The sequence below is a fragment of the Symphalangus syndactylus genome, chromosome 12 (assembly GCF_028878055.3).
Source record: "Symphalangus syndactylus isolate Jambi chromosome 12, NHGRI_mSymSyn1-v2.1_pri, whole genome shotgun sequence".
Classification (NCBI taxonomy): domain Eukaryota; kingdom Metazoa; phylum Chordata; class Mammalia; order Primates; family Hylobatidae; genus Symphalangus; species Symphalangus syndactylus.
Genome location: NC_072441.2, coordinates 143,658,433 through 143,679,435, shown reverse-complemented (window position 1 = coordinate 143,679,435; position 21,003 = coordinate 143,658,433). Strand labels below are relative to the sequence as shown.

Below are 21,003 nucleotides of genomic sequence, written 5' to 3'. Positions count from 1 at the left end.
CACCTGGGTTAATGCCTTATACTTTGGCTTTCAGATGGGAGAAATCCAGATCACATCCACCTACAGAAGAAATGATTGGCTGCTATGGATTGTAGCTAAACCATAGGAAGAGTAGAGTTGTAGCTGGCCCCAGGGATGGCCAGAACCAAGAACTCAGATGCTACAAAGGCCCTCTCTCGGTGCCCCATCTCTGTTGTGCTCTGCCTGCTGGCATCATTCTCTCTATTGCAAATGGTGGCTGCTTGAGGCTGGAGCCATGACCACTCCAAGTAGCTCTGTGATTCACTCTCTCACCTTCATCACTAGAGAGAAGATGACAATCTCTCCCCATGACTCTAATTAGAAAAAGCCCATCAGAGGCCTCTGGTTAGTTTAGCTGGGGAATGTGCCCATTCCTGGGGCCAAGGAGGTAGCCTCCACTAGAACCCCATGACTAGTTTGGGGACAATTCTCCAAAAGAAGGAATGTGCTCAAAAGAAGGGAGGAGTGCTAAGCAGACAAAACAAAAGATGTCTGCTGTGGATGAAAGAGAAGTAGCTGGACTGAATAATCAGGGCCACTCTCCTATGCTATAAAGGAGTAGGTTTTTAAAGACCTGTGAGGAGCATCCATTGATCACTGTGTGACTCATCAACCCAGAGTTGGTCTTGTTCTAGATCTGTCCCGTATCCTTTCATAGGTAGCCAGGCATCCCCCAACCAGGCTGATCCCATTCTATGTCTAATCATCTGACCACTGCCTGCCCACCTGTCCACCAGTCCATTGGGCTGGGTGCTGACACTTCACCTGGCTTTGGCAAGCTTCTGCCCTTGGGAGTAGATGCAGGCTCCGTGCTTATCTTCAGATGCTGGTGAAGTTCTATGAGTCATCCAAGTCAGTTAACCTCCTGGACTTAGAACATCCCATGACCTAGAAATAAGTTGACTAGATCTATCCAGAATGAGGATCAACCCAGATTAGAAAAGATTCACCTGAATCTTTTTAAATATTGAGATTTAGACAACTTTTTCTCCTTCCTTCTTCCCTCCTCGTGAAATACTTGGCCTTGCTCCTTCCCAGTTGCTTCCTTACCCTAGCCCCAGCCAAGGGAGTTACTAGACTACCAGTAGTGGCTAAACATATGAGGCAAGGGGTCAAACAAGCTTGAGTTCGAAGCCTGGCTCTGCCAATTATTGCTGTGTGACCTTAGATAAATTAATCTCTCTTTTCACGCTTCCAGGCTTCCAGAGATGATGTACCCAAAGTATGATCATCATTTTTATTAAAATATTGTGCTCACATCTGATTAACAGTTCCTGGCACGAGGTCAGTGCCAAAGAGCCTTGGACTGACTGCTTATGGCCTGGCCTCCCTATCTGGTTTCTTATTATGTAGCGATCCAAGTGAATTCAGATGATTCCCTGGACTACCACCCTCCTTCCTGGGACACATCCATCCCTCAAACACTGTTCATCACTGGCCATCAAAGCAGCAGCCACACTGCTCCAGCAACTCAACAGCTATTTATTGAGATGGGTGTGTGAGTACATGAGTGAGTGAATGAACTGAAAGAACGTTAAGAGTGAATTAACTGGTAAGTGAATGAGTGAATTAGTGACTTAATGAGTCAGCAAGTGAGTGAAGAAGGGTGTGGAGGATTGAATATATCATGTTCTTCTCCCTCAACAAACTGAATATGCCGCGGTATAAAACTTTCACCTTCAAATGTGTCTTCTGCATTAACACAAGCAGGGGTTAAGAATGGCAGAGGAAAAGTTACAGACCAGCAGCCAGAGGAGAAAGATACTGTACTAGTTTCCTATTGCTGCCTTAACAAATAACTGTACATTTAGGGGCTTAACGAACACAAATTTATTGTGTTATAATTCTGGAGGTTAGAAGTCCAAAATGGGTTTCAGCAGGCCAAGATCAAGGTGTGGGGAGGGCTGAGCCCCTCTGGTGGCACTAGGGGACAATCCTTCTGCTTGCCTTTTCCAGCTGCTAGTAGCCACCTGCATTTCTTGGCTCGTGGCCTCTTTCCCTTGTCTTCAATACCAGCAGTGTAGCATCTTCGAATCTCTCTCCACCTCTGATCCTCTGCCTCTCTCATCACGTCTCCTCTGACCGTGACACTCCTGCCTTCCTCTTACAAAAGGGATGTGATTCTATGAGGCCCACCTGGATAATCCAGGATCATCTCCCTATCTCTAAATCCTTAGAGTAATCTTATCTACAAAGTCCCTTTTGCCAAGTAAGGAACAAATTCACAGGTTTCAGGGCTTAGGATGCCGGCATCTTTGGAGAGGCATTCTTCTGCCACTTGCAGATGCCTTGTTCAGAGGGTAAATGCAACCAGTGAGTCCCACTCCACAGAGGAAGGGGCGGGGGGAGGGGGGGCGGCGGATGGAGGAAGTTTCAAAGCATTTGACAAATACATGCCTATGCCGCGTATGTTTGCTGTTGTTGCTGTGGCCTGAGCACTGAGGGTTTTGAAAAACTTAGGTGAATCCATCATGCTCCAAAATTTGAGAGATACTTTGACAGAGATATGCTAAGAGCATATGCTGCTGTAACTGAGGGTAAAATCTGGCCCTGTGATTCCTGGAGATGATGGATCAAGAGCAGGGTGTCTTTACCCTGGGTGCACATTGCTATCAACTGGGAAGATTTTTTTTTTTTTAAATGTTATTTTGAAATAAGAAAAGAGTGCAAAGATCATACAGAAATGTCCTGTATACCCTTCACCCCGATTCCCTAATGTTGGCATCTTACATAACCCTGGGTCATGCATAAAAACTAAGAAATCAGCAATGGTACAATACTAGTAACGAAATGAAACATTTTATTCAGATTTTCCCAGATTTCCACCAATGGCCCACTTTTTTTCTGTCACAAGATTCAGTCTAGCATCTCTCCTTGCATTTGTCCTGTCTTCTTGGTTTCTTCCAATCTGCATCAGTTTCTTAGCCTTGCCTTGGTTTTTTAAAATCTTGACATTATTAAAAGGTACTGATCAGGTATTTGGTAGAATGTTCTTTATTTCAGTTTGTCTAATGTTTCTTCACAGACCCTGGCTATGGATTTTTGGGAAGAATATCATGGGGGTGAGATGCTGTTATTATGGCATCACAGAAAGGGGTTCTGTGATTTCAACATGACCCATTATTGACGATGCTTACTTTGATCACTTGGTTAAAGTGGTGTCTGCCAGATTTCCCCACTGTCAAGTTACTATTTGTCCCTTTCCATGTTCTATTCATTAGTAGTGGGTGGCTAAGTCCAGCCCACACTGGAGAGGGGGAATGCCATCTGTTTTTATTCCTATCATTTCAGTTTGTTTAATCCTCATGGCTTTGTTATCACCTCACTACTTTTTAGAGTATGGTTGTAATGAGCTAGACTTGCCCAAAGTTACTCAGCTAGTAAATGGCAGAGCTAGAATTTGAACTTATATGTGTCTGGCTTAAAAGGCCATGTTCTTTCCACTTCATGTTACTGCCACCAAGTAAAGAGGATCTCACAGTCTCTGAGGTGGAAGCTCCCTCTCAGCTTGTCTGGGCAGTGTTTTTCAAATCCATTCTTGGAGTGTGACCCATCAGCGGGTCATGAGGTCAGTCTGTGGGTGGCATTTTAAATAACAACATAAAGTAAAGGTGACTGTAACAGAGTAGAAAATAAGGGTACGTCACACAAGTAGACATTTTTTATCCCTATGTCTTCTCTGTGCTTTGCTACCTTCGTCTGAATTCACTTATCCTTGTATGGAGATAAAAATAGCCCTCCCATAGGCTTGTTATGAGGATTGAATGGAATGATGTACATAAAGTACTTAGAAGAGAGACTGGCTCATATTAAGCATTATATAAATATTAAGTATGTATGTATGTAAATGAGTCATGATGTAAAATGTATTTCTTATTGCAGACTGCAATCGAGATGTTTGAAAATACTGAACTCACATCTGTAGATGAGGAGTTGGCAGATTTATGACCCCCAGCTTGCAGCCTATTTTTTAAAAAATAAGGTTTTATTGGAACACAGCCACACTCATTGGGTTAGGTATTTTCTATGGTTACTTTCGAGGTATAGTGGCAGAGCTGGGTACTTGCAACAGAAACCCTGTGGTTCACCAAGCCTATCATATTTACTATCTGGCCCTCTAGACCAATGCTCCTGCCTGGAGGTCATCTCATAATCTAGGGAATATTGGACACCTCTTCCTGGGCATGTGGTCTGGTCATGCCACTGTCCTTGCGGGCATGCTTGCTCTAGGCTGTGTGACTGCCGGGCACTTGGATCTCCAGAAGCTCATTACTCTTCTCTATTAAACTGATGCCTACATGGTGAAAGGCTAAAACCATGGTACTTTGATCAGGGCCCCAGCAGGAAACAGATGGCCACTCAAATTAAAATAATTGGTGAGGGCAGAGTGTGGGAAAGTAGCAGAGACCTCAGAGGCTCATAAAAGTAGAGCTTTTCCCACCCTAGGCAGGAGGAGATAAAGAGAGGGGGCAATGCCTGTGTTGGAAGGAGAGAGTCATTTAGAGAGGACACCTTATGAGGACCAGTGACCTTCAGTCCAGGGACACAGAACCAGCTCCAGGTGACCTTGGGGTGGGGATCCAGGAGAATAAATGCCTCGACCTAACTTTCCTCCATCTCTGATCTCCTGTGGGGGGCCCCATTGACCAAAGTGAGATGGAAGCCAGAGGGTATGGGATCCATTGATGTGGCTCATACAGACCAGCTTCCCAGGCCAGAGAAGGTTGAAAAGAGAAGGTTGGAGAAGGCTGGAAAGGGGATCTGGAAGGGCAACTCTTAGATACCCAGCACACTGCATTGATTTAGGAAGCCAGATTTATTTACCTTTCCTAAGCTCCCCTAAACAAGGACTTCTCCTGCTTCATCCTCCAAGTTGGAACTTTGACAACACCAAAAGGTTGACATAGCTTTTCCCTTTTACTGCCTTTTCTTCTTAAATCTGCTAGCTTCCCGATAGCTATTGTGGGTTAATCTTCCTGGATCTTATCATCATGAGAGGGATGGAAGGTTATGAACAGAGGCACAGATAAGCTACTCTGTGTGTGTGTGTGTGTGTGTGTGTGTCTGAGCCTGAGCAGAGTCTGATTAATATGTGGACTTTCATTAAAGTTCTTCCTCATGTCCCATCTTTTGATCTCAGAAAGGAGCTGTGTCCCATTCATCTATGCAGCTCTGCTCATGTCCAAAAAATGTGTGAGTCAACTTCTGGCCCCTTGGGAGAAAGAGCCAGGGGGAAAAAGGCTACCTAGGCTGAGAAGTGTCCCCAGAGTAATCTATTCCTTTGCCAGACCCCCTACTAGCCCAGACTTCCTTGATGGCACCTGATATCTTATAGGCCCCCAAATCCTGCCACACAACTACAGCTTGTCCCCTGGAGGGGCTTCCCTGGACAGTCCAGGATGCTCAATTTATGAGAGATCATTGGCTCACAGGGAGGAAGGGGATGGCTTAGGTAGGCCAGCCACCTTGCAGCAGAGCTGGGGCAAGAATTCGGGATTGGAGACTCTTAATAGTTTCCATCTTTCTTTTACAGAAGATGAACATTGAAGTCTTGGAACCCTGGGAATGAACCTGGAAAAATTCAAAATATGGTCTAGTCTTAGGCAAGTTTCCTTGTCCGGCTCAGCTGCTGAGACCACATATCTGGACCCTCAGTGCCCTGGCAACAGCTCTGTGCAGGCAGGATGAAGCACAGGCTTAGGTTAAGCAATCAGCAGTCAAAATCCACACTCTCACCTGTGAGTGGCTGTTCAACCTTGAACATGTTACTTTTTGTATTAATGAAACTCAGTTTTCTAGTCCTATAAATTTGGGGCTATCATCAACCATTAAGTTATATTAAACCCAGTGCCACACAGGCAAGTACCTAGCAGTGTCCAAAGGCACCCAAACTGACAATTTTTCATCTTTTCTCTTCCCTCCAATTGAAAGACTAGTGGAATATCCGCAATTACTTTGACCAAAAGCCAGAAGCCAGCCAGTTTGAGTGTAGCTGTTACAGCTTTGTGTTCTAAACCTAAGAAATGGGGACCCCTCACATGAGAGTGGGGAGGCTCCTGGATGTGCTACAAATTCCATTTCATTTTCATGGACTCAAGGGTTAATTAATAAAATCTCAAGGTTCCCCTCCCTCTTTCCCCTCACATTTCTTCAGAGAAACGAAGAGTTCAAACTCATAGCCCAAGTGCTCAGGTTTTAAATTAGACAACTTTGTCCTGACAGGAACCAAGTCACAGCTGTCATACCTGATTACTTTTAGAGTTACTACTAACCCCTTTGTATGGCATGAGCTGCCACTGTTCAAGGCAAACAGAAAGACTTCACATTTTATCATGACAGCCCTGGAGCTATCCACCTCCCCATGTTCATTATTCTCAGCCTGTCTTTGGAAGGGATGATGAGGCATCCTGAAAATCGTATAGTGAGGACGGCAGACCCCATGGCCTGTCACTACAGCCTAGGGATTTTAAGCCCCTAAAGTGCAGCAAAACCCACTGCCTCCAAGAAGCCAAGGAGAATTATTTCCGGGGGACACAGCTGCCTCATAGCCTCCTATGAATGAACCATCATCTTTCATGAGACGGAAACATTGACCCTCAAGTAACCAACCAACCAATAAGAGCACCTGTACACAAATGCCCACAGGTGTTGGCTGGGATTGGCTGGCTTGTGGATGATGTCACAGTTTCCCTTCTCTGACTCAACAATGCCATGAGCATTGAAAAGGCTGAGCCCTGACTGCAGCTCTTGCAGACAGAAAAATTCACTGCAAGTAGAGCACTTCTAGACTGCTCCTGGAGTGTGGGAACAACAGTCTCTCCTGTCCATGTTACTGAATCCAGAAAAAAGATGAACTTACGAACATGGGAAAAGAAATCCAGCTAAAGCCTAAGGCAAATGTCTCTTCTTATGTTCACTTTTTGCTGAATTACAGAAACAAATTCAAGGAGCAGCAGCCAAATACCTACGTTGGCTTTAAAGAGTTCTCTAGAAAGTGTTCAGAAAAATGGAGATCCATCTCAAAGCATGAAAAGGCCAAATACGAAGCCCTGGCCAAAGTCGACAAAGCCCGATACCAGGAAGAAATGATGAATTACGTTGGCAAGAGGAAGAAACAGAGAAAGCGGGATCCCCAGGCACCCAGGCGGCCTCCATCATCCTTCCTACTCTTCTGCCAAGACCACTATGCTCAGCTGAAGAGGGAGAACCCGAACTGGTCGGTGGTGCAAGTGGCCAAGGCCACAGGGAAAATGTGGTCAACAACGACAGACCTGGAGAAGCACCCTTATGAGCAAAGAGCGGCTCTCCTGAGAGCTAAGTACTTCGAGGAACTTGAACTCTACCATAAACAACATAAACAATGTAATGCCAGGAAGAAGTACCGAATGTCAGCTAGAAACCGGTGCAGAGGGAAAAGAGTCAGGCAGAGCTGATGGATCCAGTTTGAAAAAATAAAATGCCATTCAACCGTATTTCCTGTTCCTGGTCTCACGTGTGGCATTAGAGTAGCTGTGACTGATGCTTTGTGGAGGAGGGAATGGCTTGGTAGAGGAGAGATTGGGGCAGGGAAACTGATCCTGAGGAGGGGAAGGGAAAGAAGGGGAAGGGAGGAGAGGGGAAGGGAGGAGAGGGGAAGGGAGGAAGGAGGAGTGGGATGGAGGGAGAGAAGGGGGAGGAGGAGGAGGGAGAAGATGGGGAGAGAGAGAGGAGGGGAAGGGAGGGGAGGGAGAGGAGGGGAAGGGAGGGGAGGGAGAGGAGGGGAGGGAGAGGAGGGGAAGGGAAGGGAGGGAGGGAGGGAGAGGAGGGGAAGGGAAGGGAGGGAGGGAGAGGAGGGGAAGGGAAGGGAGGGAGGGAGAGGAGGGGAAGGGAAGGGAGGGAGGGAGAGGAGGGGAAGGGAAGGGAGGGAGTGGGGAGGAGGGGAAGGGAAGGGAGGGAGGGAGAGGAGGGGAAGGGAAGGGAGGGAGTGGGGAGGAGGGGAAGGGAAGGGAGTGGGGAGGAGAGGAGGGGAAGGGAAGGGAGGGAGTGGGGAGGAGAGGAGGGGAAGGGAAGGGAGTGGGGAGGAGAGGAGGGGAAGGGAAGGGAGGGAGTGGGGAGGAGAGGAGGGGAAGGGAAGGGAGGGAGTGGGGAGGAGAGGAGGGGAAGGGAAGGGAGGGAGTGGGGAGGAGAGGAGGGGAAGGGAAGGGAGGGAGTGGGGAGGAGAGGAGGGGAAGGGAAGGGAGGGAGTGGGGAGGAGAGGAGGGGAAGGGAAGGGAGGGAGTGGGGAGGAGAGGAGGGGAAGGGAAGGGAGGGAGTGGGGAGGAGAGGAGGGGAAGGGAAGGGAGGGAGTGGGGAGGAGAGGGGGGGAAGGAGGGGAAGGAGAGAGAGGAGGAGGGAGGGAGAGGAGGGGAAGGAGAGAGAGGAGGAGGGAGGGAGAGGAGGGGAAGGGAAGAGAGGGGAAGGGAAGAGAGGGGAAGGGAAGAGAGGCGGAGGGAAGGGAAAGGGGGGGGCAGAGGGAAGGGAAAGGGGGGGGCGGAGGGAAGGGAAAGGGGGGGAACGGAGGGGTGGGAAAGGGAGGGAAGGGCTAGCTTTGAGAGAAGTGTCAGCAGTAAACAAAAGGTGTGACTTGGGCCACTGGGTGGGAGCCTCCAGGTGTAAAGTAGCAGCAGTCATGGAGGTAGAAGCACCATGGTTCTGAGTGGTGATACAGGAACATGAGGTCTGACTCTGCTAAGCTGTGGCAGGACTGGGAAGACTGCCAGGGCTAGAAGGCCTAGAGTTCAAGCTCTCACTTTAGGCCCCAGGAGAAACATATGACATCTGAGTTGAGATAGGCCTGAGGGAACCCAGGATTTCCAGCAACACTTAGATACGCTCAGTGGGGCCAGGGTGAACTCCCAGGGGTGTTCCCTAATCAGGAGGAGGCAAGGGGCAGATTTTACCAAAAAAAAAAAAAGCAGGGGGCTGGGGGACCAGATCAGTTGTTTGTCAGTGGATAGATGTATAGTATGTGGCCTCCACTCCTCTTCCTCTTGTTCACAGCACTCTGACTCCCTTTTGTGACCAAGGCTGGATCAGAGGGCAGGATCGCCTTGGCCACAGTCATTGGCTCAGTGGTGGGCATGTGACCCAAGTTGGTCCTATCAGGGTGGATCTCTGGACCTGTGTAAGGAGTCCTGGGGGACACTGCAGTCCAGGGAATGTGGACAGCCATTTGCCATCTCATAGGGCCCAAGAAGGAGGCCGAGATGGTAGAATCCCTGTGGCATCAGAACAGTCTCCTAAACTTTTCATTGAAGATGAACAACACATTTCATTTTTTCCCTGAGATAGTTTGACTTTGGTTTTTTTCTACTTGACTATAATTTGACACAAATGGGATTGTGCTGCAAGTGTCTGTCTGGTAACTAGATTTTTCAGGCAAGAATATACTGTGGGCAACATTCCATACCAATCAACAAAGATTGAAATGGAATATTTTGAAATGGTTCTTCTGACTTCTTGACATCAAAAATACTGGGCCAAAATGCAAAGCTGCTTTTCTGTCACCAGCTTATACATGCAACAGATCTCCCTAACTCCACCTCTAAGGACCCCTATTCCACGATAGGGGGACCTACACTTTCTACTCTACTGCGCTGAAAAGTAAAAATACATATTTTTGAACAGTCTTTTAGAACTGCACGAGCCTTTAGGGGATGAGAGGTGATACAGTGATTTAGAAATTCAGGGTCTGGAATCAAACAGGTCATCTGTGGAGGATTTTCATGTGCCAGGCCGTTTGCTGGGTACAGGGAGGCACATTACGCACTACTGTTAAGTTCCCGCCCTATAAAAAATTTCCTTCTGACAGGAGAGATGGACTTGGGCATAAATTGCAGCACTGCAAAGCAAGATGATGAAAGTGAATGCAGAAAGTAATGGGGGAGGGACTGGGGACCACCCAGCAAGCCTATGCTGCCATCTTCATGAAGGAAGCAGCCTTATTCCACTTGACAACTTTGTAGGCATGCTGGCAAAATTCCCGTTCCCCATTCCCCACAGCTGCTATTCCAACTTGGCTCTGCTTCCCTTCCAGCCCAAACTCCACCCTCTCAGGAGACACCCTCATTTTCTGCTTCATTGAGAAAATAGAGATCCTCAGATATAAGTGCTCTCAGTTTCCTTCATTCTCCAAATGTAATCCATACCCATCCTTTCCTCCTGGTCTCACGCCTCCCAGAGAGCTAGCCCCCTCCTGCTCTTACTGCCCCCTCCCCACCTCCCTGGGGCCCTTGCTCCTTACTGTAAGGGTGCTGACCCTCCAGCCTGTACACTCATACAAGTTCACTTGATGCCGTGATATGGTGGTCCCCACCTTAACGTTGGCAGGACTTAGGGCAAGTTCTCATTCCTCCGAGCCTCATGTTCTTATCTGTGCAAGGAGGATAATGCCTGCCTTACAGGTTGTTTTAGCAATTAACCCGAGGTAATACATGTAAAAGTATTTGGCACAGTCCTAAATCTAATAGGTACTATGGTGGATATACTCTAGGGTGGCTGTTCCAGAATCCTTTCCCCCTTTCCTGGTGTTCACACCCTTGTATAATCCCCTCCTATTAAGTATGGGCTGGACATGTGACTTTCTTCTAAAATGTGGCAAAGGAGATGGGATGTCACTTCTGTGATTATGTAATGATAAATAATACTACATACTGCCAGCCACTTTGCTCTAGGGATTCTCCTTGCTGCTTGATGAAGTAAGTGGCCCAGTTTGAGAAGCCCATGTGGCAAGGAATGACAAGGAACTGTGGGAAATGTCTAGAAGCTGAGGGTGGCCTCAGACCATCAGCCAGTGAGAAACAGAAGTTCTCAGTCCACCGACCACAAGGAACTTAATACTGCAGCAGCCACACAAGTGGGGAGGTGAATCCTTCCCCAGTCAAGCCAGCAGATGGGAACTTGGCCCTGGCTGACCAAGGCCTCAAGCAATGCACACAGCTAAGCTGTTACTGGACTCCTGACCCCACAGAAACTGTATAAACGTAAGTTTAAAACTATAAATGTTTAAACCATATGAGTGTATTTTAAGCCACTAAGTCTGTGGTAATTTGTTACACAGCAATAGAAAATACATTACTCAATAAATGCCCTCTTCCTTATAATTCTAGAAAAGACTGTCTTTATTCTTGTTTCTATCTCTAGCCTCTACCTTCCCCATTTAATTTCCTTTCCTTTGTTACCAATCTCTTGTTACCAACATCTTGAAGGTGGAGGGCCACCTCCTACCCTCCAGTGCTAATTAGATCCTGACTTGTATTACCCTGTAGTGGTTCCAGTTGGATTGTCTTGTTTCCAACCTGAAATGTGGGCTCTTGGTGGGCAGCAGCTGTGTGATGTACCACACTCCTCTCTGGGCAGAGGGCCCCCCCACAGCTAGGCCCCAGCCCTCATGCCACCCCTTTCTGGTTTCCTGTGTGATTAATTCTGTGAATGTGGGTGGCCAAGTCAGAGTTTTGACAACAGTTTGCAGTTCCCCTGCTGAAAACTAACTCCATTAACAGTCCTTTATGAAAAAGACAACAGGAGGGTCTGAATCTGCTGGCTTCTAATGACTGTAATGTAATGACAAGGGAGAGAGAGGGAGGCAAGGAGGAGGAGAAGTTGGGGGAGCCTGGACCTAAGATAATGGGTGAGAGAAAAAGTAGGTGGACAATCTGGTGTGGTGCCAGCATTCCAGGCCCACTCAGCTGGCCTCAGGTGCTCCTGTCCTTGAGAAGAGGAAGGCAGGCCCATCACAGTCTCGATGACTGAATCACTCAGCTCTGATCCTTCCCTCCTCAACCCTTTTCCTGTGTTCATGTAGTCATTAATTTACTTACTCATTCATTCGACAGATATTTATGTAAATCTTATGCCTGCAATATAACAGCAACTATTCTGGTGCTGGGAACACAACAAGGTCCCTCATCTCTCACATTCCGGTGAGGAGAGACAGACAATTAAAAAAACAATGAATAGGCCAGGCGCGGTGGCTCACACCTGTAATCTCAGCACTTTGGGAGGCCGAGGTGGGTGGGTCATGAGGTCAGGAATTCGAGACCAGCCTGATCGACATGGTGAAACCCTATGTTTACTAAAAATACAAAAATTAGCCAGGTGTGGTGGCACGTGCCTGTAATCTCAGCTATTCAGGAGGCTGAGGCAGGAGAATTGCTTGAACTTAGGAGGCAGAGGTTGCAGTGAGCCCAGATTGCACCATTGCACTCCAGCCTGGGTGACAGAGTGAGGCTCCAACTTAACAAACGAACAAACAAACAACACAAATAAATATATCAGATCAGTTTTTGATAGTGTCAAGTACTCACTAGAAAATAAATGTGGGTAATGAGATAAATGATGATGCATAGGATACAGGGCACTTGAAGTGGATGGTCAGAAGTTTTCTGTGGAGCTGGCATTTGGGTTTGGATTTAAAGGGCAAGAAGGAGCCAGACAAGCCAAGGTGTGAGAGAAGAGTCCCCCAAGCAGCAGGGCAGCAAGTGCAAATGTCCTTGCAGAAGCGAGCTTGGCATATTAGAGGGACAGATGGAGGCCAGAGTGACTGGAGGTGTGAACAAATGGGCGAGACGTGGTTGGAAGGGTGAAGGCATTGGCAAGGGGTTTATGTGGAAATCTAAGTGCAACTGAGAGCCGCAGAGAGATTTCAGTAATGGAGAACCACGTGCTTCCATCTTTGACTTTGTGTTACTCATCATTCTATAGTCTTCAGAGACTATCAAGTGCCAACAAGGGGATTGCCCCCCTGCCCCTCTAAAGGATTGCAAGAAAGAAGACACCAAATCCATGGCATTTTTTCCCTTAGGAAAGAAGGGAGATAATGAGAAGCCTCCACTTGATATTCCTTGGAGCAGCTAGAAGCTAAAAACCAGACGTGGGAACTGTGAATCCTCTCTCTGGGATACGTTTTCTCAGGAAGTGGAGGAAATGGGTGGGCATGGGTGGCAAAATATTCCAGGGGAATACTTCTTCCTGGGCCCTGTGGGGAACAACTCCCAACAGGCCAATGGTTCTCAGCTTTAAGCCTGTGTTGGAATCACCTGCAGGGCTTATCAAAACACAGATTGCCGGGCCTCACCCCTAGAGTTTGATTTAGTATTTCTGGGAGTTGGATCTATAATTTGCATTTCTGAAAGTTCCCAGGTGGTAAGTTTCCAAAGCTCCTGGTTCCAGGACCACAGACAAATTCTCCTTCTTGTAGCCCTCATTCGCTCTGCGTAGGAGGCATGGCTCATCTGACTGGTGGGTTTGGGAGGAGGAGCAGACCATGCTCAGTTAGCCCTCCCCACTCTCCCTTTCTCTCTCTCCCCATCTCCCTAGCTGCAGAGCATATTCAGACAGCTCTCCAATCAGTTCATCAGTAATAAAGGTGACATGCTGATCCTCATCTGTTTTTCTCTTGCATCTGCCAATTGATTCTGCACTTGAGAGGGGAATAAGTATATTTATTTATTGGGTTTCCCTCAGATTCCAACAGAGAAGTTGATATCAGTTGCAAAACAATCAACTGGCATCTGGGCCACACAGCAGCGTAGGAATATTGGTTTTAGCCTCCACTAAAACATCAATTATTTGAGGGCAAAAAATGTCCAATTCCTGGGCCTTTAAGATAGGAAGTCAGGCCTGTGGATGGGGTGAGGTCACAAAGGCATTGATGCCCCTTTGTCCTATCATGTGACCACTTGTCACACTTCCATCAAACAGTACCTGCCCCTTAGGTGTGCTAGGGAATAAATGAAATGCCTGGGACATCATCGTTAAGTGGCGTCTGATGCATAAGGGCCCTAGGAATGGGGGTGCCTGCCTTGGTCTCTAAAGGATGGGTTCAAAAGGCAAGAGCAACAGACAAGAAGATAGCTTCAAGCAGGAGAAAAAGCTTGGCCAAGGGCCCAAAGGGGATAGGACCCTTCAGGTTGGCCCTGACCTCTGGGTTGGATTACCAGTGACACAATGAACATTTCGTTATGAGGCCATCCCTTGAGGTAGTTGCATTGCAACAGCTCTCTCTACCCAGTGCTGCATTTCCAATGCTTTCTCTGCTCAGGCTGCTAGGTGATCTCCTCTTCAATGGTGAAATATTTCAGTGGTTGTCCATCACCTATGGGAGTCTGACATGGCATAATCAGGCCACTGAGGCCTTGCTAGTTGTGCTGTCCCTGATATTCACTGTGGTAGGCAGTTTCTGAAATGGCTCCCAGTGATCCCCAACTGCTGAAATTCACACTCTGTGTAATCCCCTCCCTTTGAGTGTGGGTTAGACCTGGTGGCCAAAGTGATAGGATTTCACTTCTGATGTTAGGCTATGAAAGGCTGTGACGGCTCTCTCTGCCTCTTCTCTCTCACTTGAAGCAAGCTGACATGCTGAAAGCTGCCCTATGGAGAGGCTCATGTGGCAAGGAACAGAGGGTGGCTTCTAGCCAACACCCAGTGAGGAACTCAGGCCCTCAGTCAAACAGCCTGCAAGGAACTGAACCCTGCCAATAACCGTTAAGTAAGCTTGGAAGTGGATCACTCCCCTTTGAGATGCCTGCAGCCCCAGTGGACACCTTTACTGCAGCCTTGTGACAGACTCAGCTAAACTGTACCTGATTCTTGACCCATAGAAACTAATAGGTGTTTCATGGCACTAAGGCTTCAGATAATTTGTTACAAACTGAAATGATGAGTACAGATTTTGGCATCAAGAGAAGGACAGTGTCATGACATATACCTAAAAATGTGAGATAGCTTTGGAACCAGGCAGTGGGCAGAGGTGAGAAGTATTCTGAGAAGCTTGTTAGAGAAATCTTCAATTGCCTCAAAGACAATTGAAGACACTATAGAAATCTGGACTTTGAGGATACAGCTTGTGGGGGCTTAAAAGAAGTGATGAACGTGTTATTGGAAACTAGAATGTCTTTGTCCATTTTCTATTGCCTGTAACAGAATATCTGAAGCTGGGTAATTTGTAAAGAAAAGAAATTTATTTGACAGTTACCAGTTACAGAGGCTGAGGAGTCCAAGGCCAAAGGGCTGCATCTGGTGAGAGCCTTCTTATTGGTGAGGACTGTCTGCAGCGAGGACTGAGCATGCTGATGTGCCTGCTCAGGTCTCTCTTCTTTTTTTTTTTTTTTTTTTTTGTTTTTGAGATGGAGTCTTGCTCTGTTGCCCGGGCTGGAGTGTAGTAGTGTGATCTCGGCTCACTACAGCCCTCACCTCCTGGGTTCAAGTGATTCTCCTGTCTCAGCCTCACAAGTAGCTGGGACTACAGGTGTGTGCCACCATACCTGGCTAATTTTCGTATTTTTCATAGAGACGGGGTTTCACCATGTTGGCCAGGCTGGGCTCGAACTCCCGACCTCAAGTGATCCACCCACCTCAGCCTCCCAAAGTGCTGGGATTATGGCACGAGCCACCATGCCTGGCCTCTTCTTGTTCTTATAAAGCCACCAGTCCCACTCTTGTGATAACCCATTAATCCATGGATGGATTAACCCATTCATGAAGACAGGGTTCTCATGATCCAATCACCTCTTTAAGTCCCCACCTTTCAACATTACCACACTGGGGATTAATTTTCCAGCACATGACATTTGGGGGACCCATGCAAACCATATCATGGAAGAGGGACATCCTTGTTAGGTAGTGGTAGAAAGCTTAGTGCCACTATTGTCTGCAGTTACATGGAAAGCAAATATGTACCCAATAAACTTAGTGATCTAGCTATGGAGATGTCTAAGCAAAGTGTTGAACATAATTTCTTCTTACTGCTTATGTGAGAAGAGAGAGAAAAAAAGTTAAAGTGAGCCAGGACCCGATAGTTTTGAAAATTCTCAGTCTCCCAAGTCAGCAAAAGGTGCTAAAATTAAGAAATGGCATTTGAGCAAGCAATGTCAAGAAAAGGTGGTCTGAGATAAAGCTGTGGGTGTGACTATGGGCCTTTGGTTAAGACTTCAGAAAGATCAAAAGATCATGGTATTATTCAGTCATACAAAGGCCCTTTAAAGAGATTAGGGTAGGCCTCATAGATCCTCCAGATCAAACAATAGGGACTCTAGGAAGCAAAAGGGCTGTCCTTGGCCATCTTTTCAAGAGGCTCATGTTGAAAAGTGTTTAGTTCTCAAAGAAATTTGTGGGTTTGGTTTTTGTGTAATAGAGGGAATCTCAGTGCAATTTACAGAAGACCCAGAAAGTTTTTGAGAAAACCTATGAGAAGAAACACCACTGGGACAGAAAGGAACAGAGACAGTACAAAATAAAATGAGGCCATTGGACCCCTAAAATTCTCAGTAGGAAACAGAGTCAGCTTTAAACACAGGTTTCCTTTCATGAAACAAGAAGGATTACTCAGAGGGAAGAACCAAGAGCTTAGAAGGTGGAGCTAAGAGTCATGGAGAATTATCCCCAGGCTTTGAAACCTAACCAAGAAACTTGCAGTCTTTTCCTGGCTGGATTTCAAAATTGTTATGGACCAGTGATGCCTTTGTTCCTCACATTTTCCTCCCTTTGAGTAGCAGTGTTTATAGCTATTACTCTATACCTAACCTGCCATTGTATGTTGGGCATATGGGGGGGCAGATAATTTATCTCCTTAGCTTTTCAAATCACCAAATCTGTAGTAACAGTATTCTAGAACTTGTACTTAAGGAATTATACCCAAGAGCCTCATCCACACCTGCACCTGATTTAGATGATGAGATCCTAGACTTTCAGTTGGTGCTCTCATGGGAGGAGATGTTAGAGACCTTGGGAAGGATGATTGTATTTTGCCTGTGGAAGGGACATACATGTATTTTGCATGTGGAAGGGACAGGAATCATTGGAGAGCCAGAGGGTAGATTGTGATAGGCAGCTTCAGAAATGACTTTAAGTGTTTCTTCTCTTCTGGTATTCATGTCCTTGTGCTGTCCCCTCCCTTTGTGTGTGGGCTGGACCTAGTGATTTGCTTCTAAAGAATAGAATACAGAAAAAGTGATGGAATGTCACTTCTCATATCAGGTTATAAAAGACTGTCACTTCTGTCTTATCCTCTCTCTCTGGCTCTACTCTCTGGCTTGCTCTGATGAAGCAGCTGTGTTGAAAGCTTCCCTTTGGAGAATAACTGAGGGCTGTCTCTGGTCAATAGCACTGAGGAACTGAATCCAGCAAACAATTATGTGAAGAAACTTGGAAGCTTGTCCTCCCCTCCGGTTGAGCTTTGAGATTACTGCCGCCCTAGTGGACACCTTGATTGAAGCCTTATGAGAAACCCTAAGCCACAGAACCCAATTAAGCTACACTTACATTCCCAACACACAGAAAATATGAGCTAATAAATGTTGTTTCAAACCACTAAGCTTTAGAGTAATATGTGACACAGCAACAGACACCTAACGCACCTGCCCTAAGGTCAGGCTACACTGCATTTTCCCCAGAAACATTACACTCTCTCCTCCCCAGGGCCTTTGCACATACTTTGCACATGATCCCTTCTGATAGCTGGGATCATCTCTTCTACCTTTTAGGTCTGGTAGACTTCAACCTGTTCTACAGGACTTAGGTCAGGTATCCCTTCCTCTAGGAAGCCGTCTTTGATGCTCCAACTCCCTTGTGTGTTCCCATAATAGCTTATGTAAGTTCATACAATGCCATCCCAATGCACAGCACATTATAGCAACTGTTTGTCCCCGCAACTAGTAGAGAAGGGAAGGGATCTTGCCTTATTCATCACAGTGCTCTAAAATTTAACACAATGCTTCACATGGAGTAGAATGATAATAGCACACTTTTATTGAATGCCTACATCATACCTGGTAAGAAATAATTCATTGCAGGATTTGGGCTTGTGTTAGATGATTTGGGTACTGTTTGAAGCCATTTAATGCAATTATTTTACTTAAGAAAAACATTCAATGAGAGCGGTACTTTAAACACCCCATTTTACAGACAACTTGAACAGCAGGTTAGGTGCTCAGTTCATGCTTGATGGAAAATGAACAATTGAATCATGAGAAGCATGTTGTTTCTTCTGTCCTGTGTCTCCCTTCTCTCAAGAACTCTTTGCAAATACCAGAGTATTTGTATTTTGTGTGTGGAAGGGACATGTATTTTGCATGTGGGCCAGAAGGCCTCCTGGGCAACTGGACATCCACTTTGTGCTTGACTGGTTATGTTACCTAGTTTGGTATTTCCAGATAAATACCTGGATCTCTCCCTGGGTGTCTCAAAGGGAGGGCTTGGTTAGCACCCAGAGAGTTTCATGGGCACCAGAAACCACACCTCCAGCTCTTTGCCCACAGCTGTGCCTCTGGCTCCCAGACAGAATCAGCATTTTCCTCTCCCCATACTCTGTCATTATAAACCACGTAAATTCCTCGATACCCATGTTACAACGAACAGATGCAGCTCTGTATTTTTAATGTATTATCTGTAATTAGCAGCAGTGGGCATGGAGGAACTCTGTGGTCCCTGGGGCTGTCCCTCACTGATGCAGCTGCGAGTACATTTGCGATGAAGAATCTGGCCAGGCTCCTGTGGCCCGCACATCCCTGGCAAGTGGGTGAGGGAACTTCCATGTGCAAAGTATCTACTTTGCCAGGAAGTGGGAAAGGGCTGCCAAGGCCTGATCATCAGTCCACTGCTCATCTAGCCCCCCCTCCCACCCCTCTATGCTGTCTAAATACCCTGAGAGGATGTCCTTCATTGGGATCCCAAAGACAGGGCAGACAACAGCCTCCAATGTCATGAGCAAAACAGATTTTTCTAGGTTTGAGGTCTGCAGTGTAAAGATCTGTCAAATGCAAAAAGAGAATGCTTCAGTGCCCAAGGCAAACATAGGGGGCGGGGGGACTGTATGGACTTCGGAAGAGAAGGGGGCTGGTTAGTGAGAGCAAATGTATGCTCCTTAGCTCTGTCCAAAGAGGAAGGCGTTTCTTATAATAAACGTCATGCTCATGACTGACAAGTATTGGGTGTTTACTATGGACTAGGCCCTATTTCTGAGTGTTCTCCAGGTATCATCACATATGATTCTAGAGGCAGTGTCAGCCCCCGGCCAATGACCACCATGGACCTCCCCGTAGTTGAACAAAGTTGGGTTTGCTGACTGGTGGCAGTGAGGGAGAATGCACACCACAGGGAGCTGTGCAGTGTCTCAGTAAGAAGGTAAGAAATAATTCACTGTAGGATTCGGGCTTGTGTTAGTTAATTGTGGGAGGGTTCAAGGAAGCAGAGCTTTGCCCTGGATTGGAAACTGTCTGGAGGTAGGTGTAATTCTCTGGTTGGGTACTTCATAAATTTTATTTACAAGGCAGGAGGAATGAAGGAAGATGAGAGTTGTAATTGGTAAAGAAGCAGCCATCACTCACATCAGCCAAGAGGTGGAGGGAGGGGGGCTGTTAAGTCATCTTTGTATTTTGAATAATGTTCTTGTTTTTGTCTGAGTTCATGATGTTGAAATGGTCTTGTTTTCATCTTAATCTATCAGGGTCCTAGAGTGGTCTTGTCTGGCATTGACATTCAGTGAAATTGTTTATGGTCAACAGGAGAACCCCAAGGTCTAGGTGTAGGTGTCAGGCCAGCTCTTGGCAGCAAAAGGCCTTACTGATAGTGCCAGGCCAGCTTGCAGCCATCAGGGGCTGCTGTTCTCCTTCTCAGCAGGCTCTGTTACTATGCCAGTTTACAGAAATAAAGAAATTGAGGCAAAGACAGATTAACTGGTCTTAGTTATCTCACAGCTGGGAAGCAGCAGAGATTCCAGGGTCCCTGAAAGTCAAGTGAGCATCAAGAGACAAGAGAGGGAACTAAAGGGGAGAGTGTGTAATTATGGGAAGCCAGGCTGACCATGAGGGGAACTGGTCAAGAGATAGAACACAGGGTTTGTAGTCAGAGATCTCTGCCTTGGGAATCTGTCATTGCTAGTTACTAGCCATGTGGCCCTGGGCAATTTGTCAAACATGAGAAATTCACTTCATTCTTATGTGTAATGGCAACACCAAAAGCTGTTTCTCAGGGTCATATGGGAATAGAATGAGAAGACATGGCATAAAGCACTTATGTACCACTTGGGACATAGATGCTACCCTGAGCATTACTGCATGCCAGGCACTGTTCTAAGTCCCTTGCATGTATTTACTCATCTATTACGGCAACCCTTTATGACCTGTGGCTTGCAGGTGAGAAGATGGAGACACAGAGAGGTCAGGTGACTTGCAGGTGAGAAGATGGAGACACAGAGAGGTCAGGTGACTTGCAGGTGAGAAGATGGAGACACAGAGAGGTCAGGTGACTTGCTTGACGTCACACACTATCAAGTAGCAGAACTCAGGCATCCTGGCTGCAGCACCCTCACTCTACCACGTGTCATAGTAGCTGTGGGGTCATTGCTCCTTGCCCACTCAGTGCTCTAGATCATGAGCTTCCAGACCCTAGTCGTATTCTGATGGTGATTTAATGTCCTGGAACTCTCAAGGCCCCAGACTTTTGCTTGTGAATGGGTCTAAGCTGCTTGCTTGGCTCTGGTCCAGAGAGCATTCATTTCCTGTTAGAAGGTCAAAACATTCTTGGCATGATAGATAATATAGATTCAGGTTGCTGCAGTCTATAGATCAAATAAAACATAGTATTGCCTTATTAGTATTTCCACACCTTTCAGTAAGTAGTAGAGTCAGAGAAAACCCTGAGAAATGAGTATAAACTAAAGAGGGTAGGAGAATGACTCAATGCTGCAGCACAAGCCCTCTTTTGGCAAGACTGATGTGTGGGCAGAAGGCAAATGGCTGCTGAGAGGAAATGGGCCAGACCTGGCTGGTCTTCTTCTATCCTGCAATGGCAGAAAGCTGTTCAGGATGGCTATGGCGCACAGCCCAGGGCTGACTCAGCATTGCCTCTTCCTAACCTGTTGAGTGGGTTTATAGATTGTGTCACAAGTTCTGGGAGAATGAGAGGTCAGGATTCCTGGGCCCAGTGGCTCTGTTAACAGAGGTCCTGTGTGCCATGACCCCCTCCAGT

At 46.7% G+C, this 21,003-nt stretch overlaps 2 protein-coding genes and 1 long non-coding RNA gene across 8 annotated transcripts in view; 2 read left to right on the top strand and 1 right to left on the bottom strand.

The window, feature by feature from the left end:
- The window catches only part of CSMD2 (CUB and Sushi multiple domains 2), a 645,703-nt gene that overhangs the window by 334,090 nt on the left and 290,610 nt on the right, over window positions 1-21,003 (bottom strand). The window lies entirely within an intron of this gene.
- HMGB4 (high mobility group box 4) lies at window positions 6,753-7,493 on the top strand. Its single transcript, XM_055254923.2, has one exon. It carries the CDS (start codon window positions 6,885-6,887, stop codon window positions 7,452-7,454), a length of 570 nt encoding a protein of 189 aa, XP_055110898.1. The 5' UTR covers window positions 6,753-6,884; the 3' UTR covers window positions 7,455-7,493.
- LOC129468925 (uncharacterized) lies at window positions 13,787-17,346 on the top strand. Its single transcript, XR_008652867.2, has 2 exons — window positions 13,787-14,018; window positions 17,141-17,346. It is a non-coding gene; the product is annotated as an uncharacterized lncRNA (long non-coding RNA).

What these genes read in the sequence shown, in the direction of transcription:
- HMGB4 (XM_055254923.2), top strand. Translation starts at nt 6,885, where the DNA reads ATGGGAAAAGAAATCCAGCTAAAGCCTAAGGCAAATGTCTCTTCTTAT.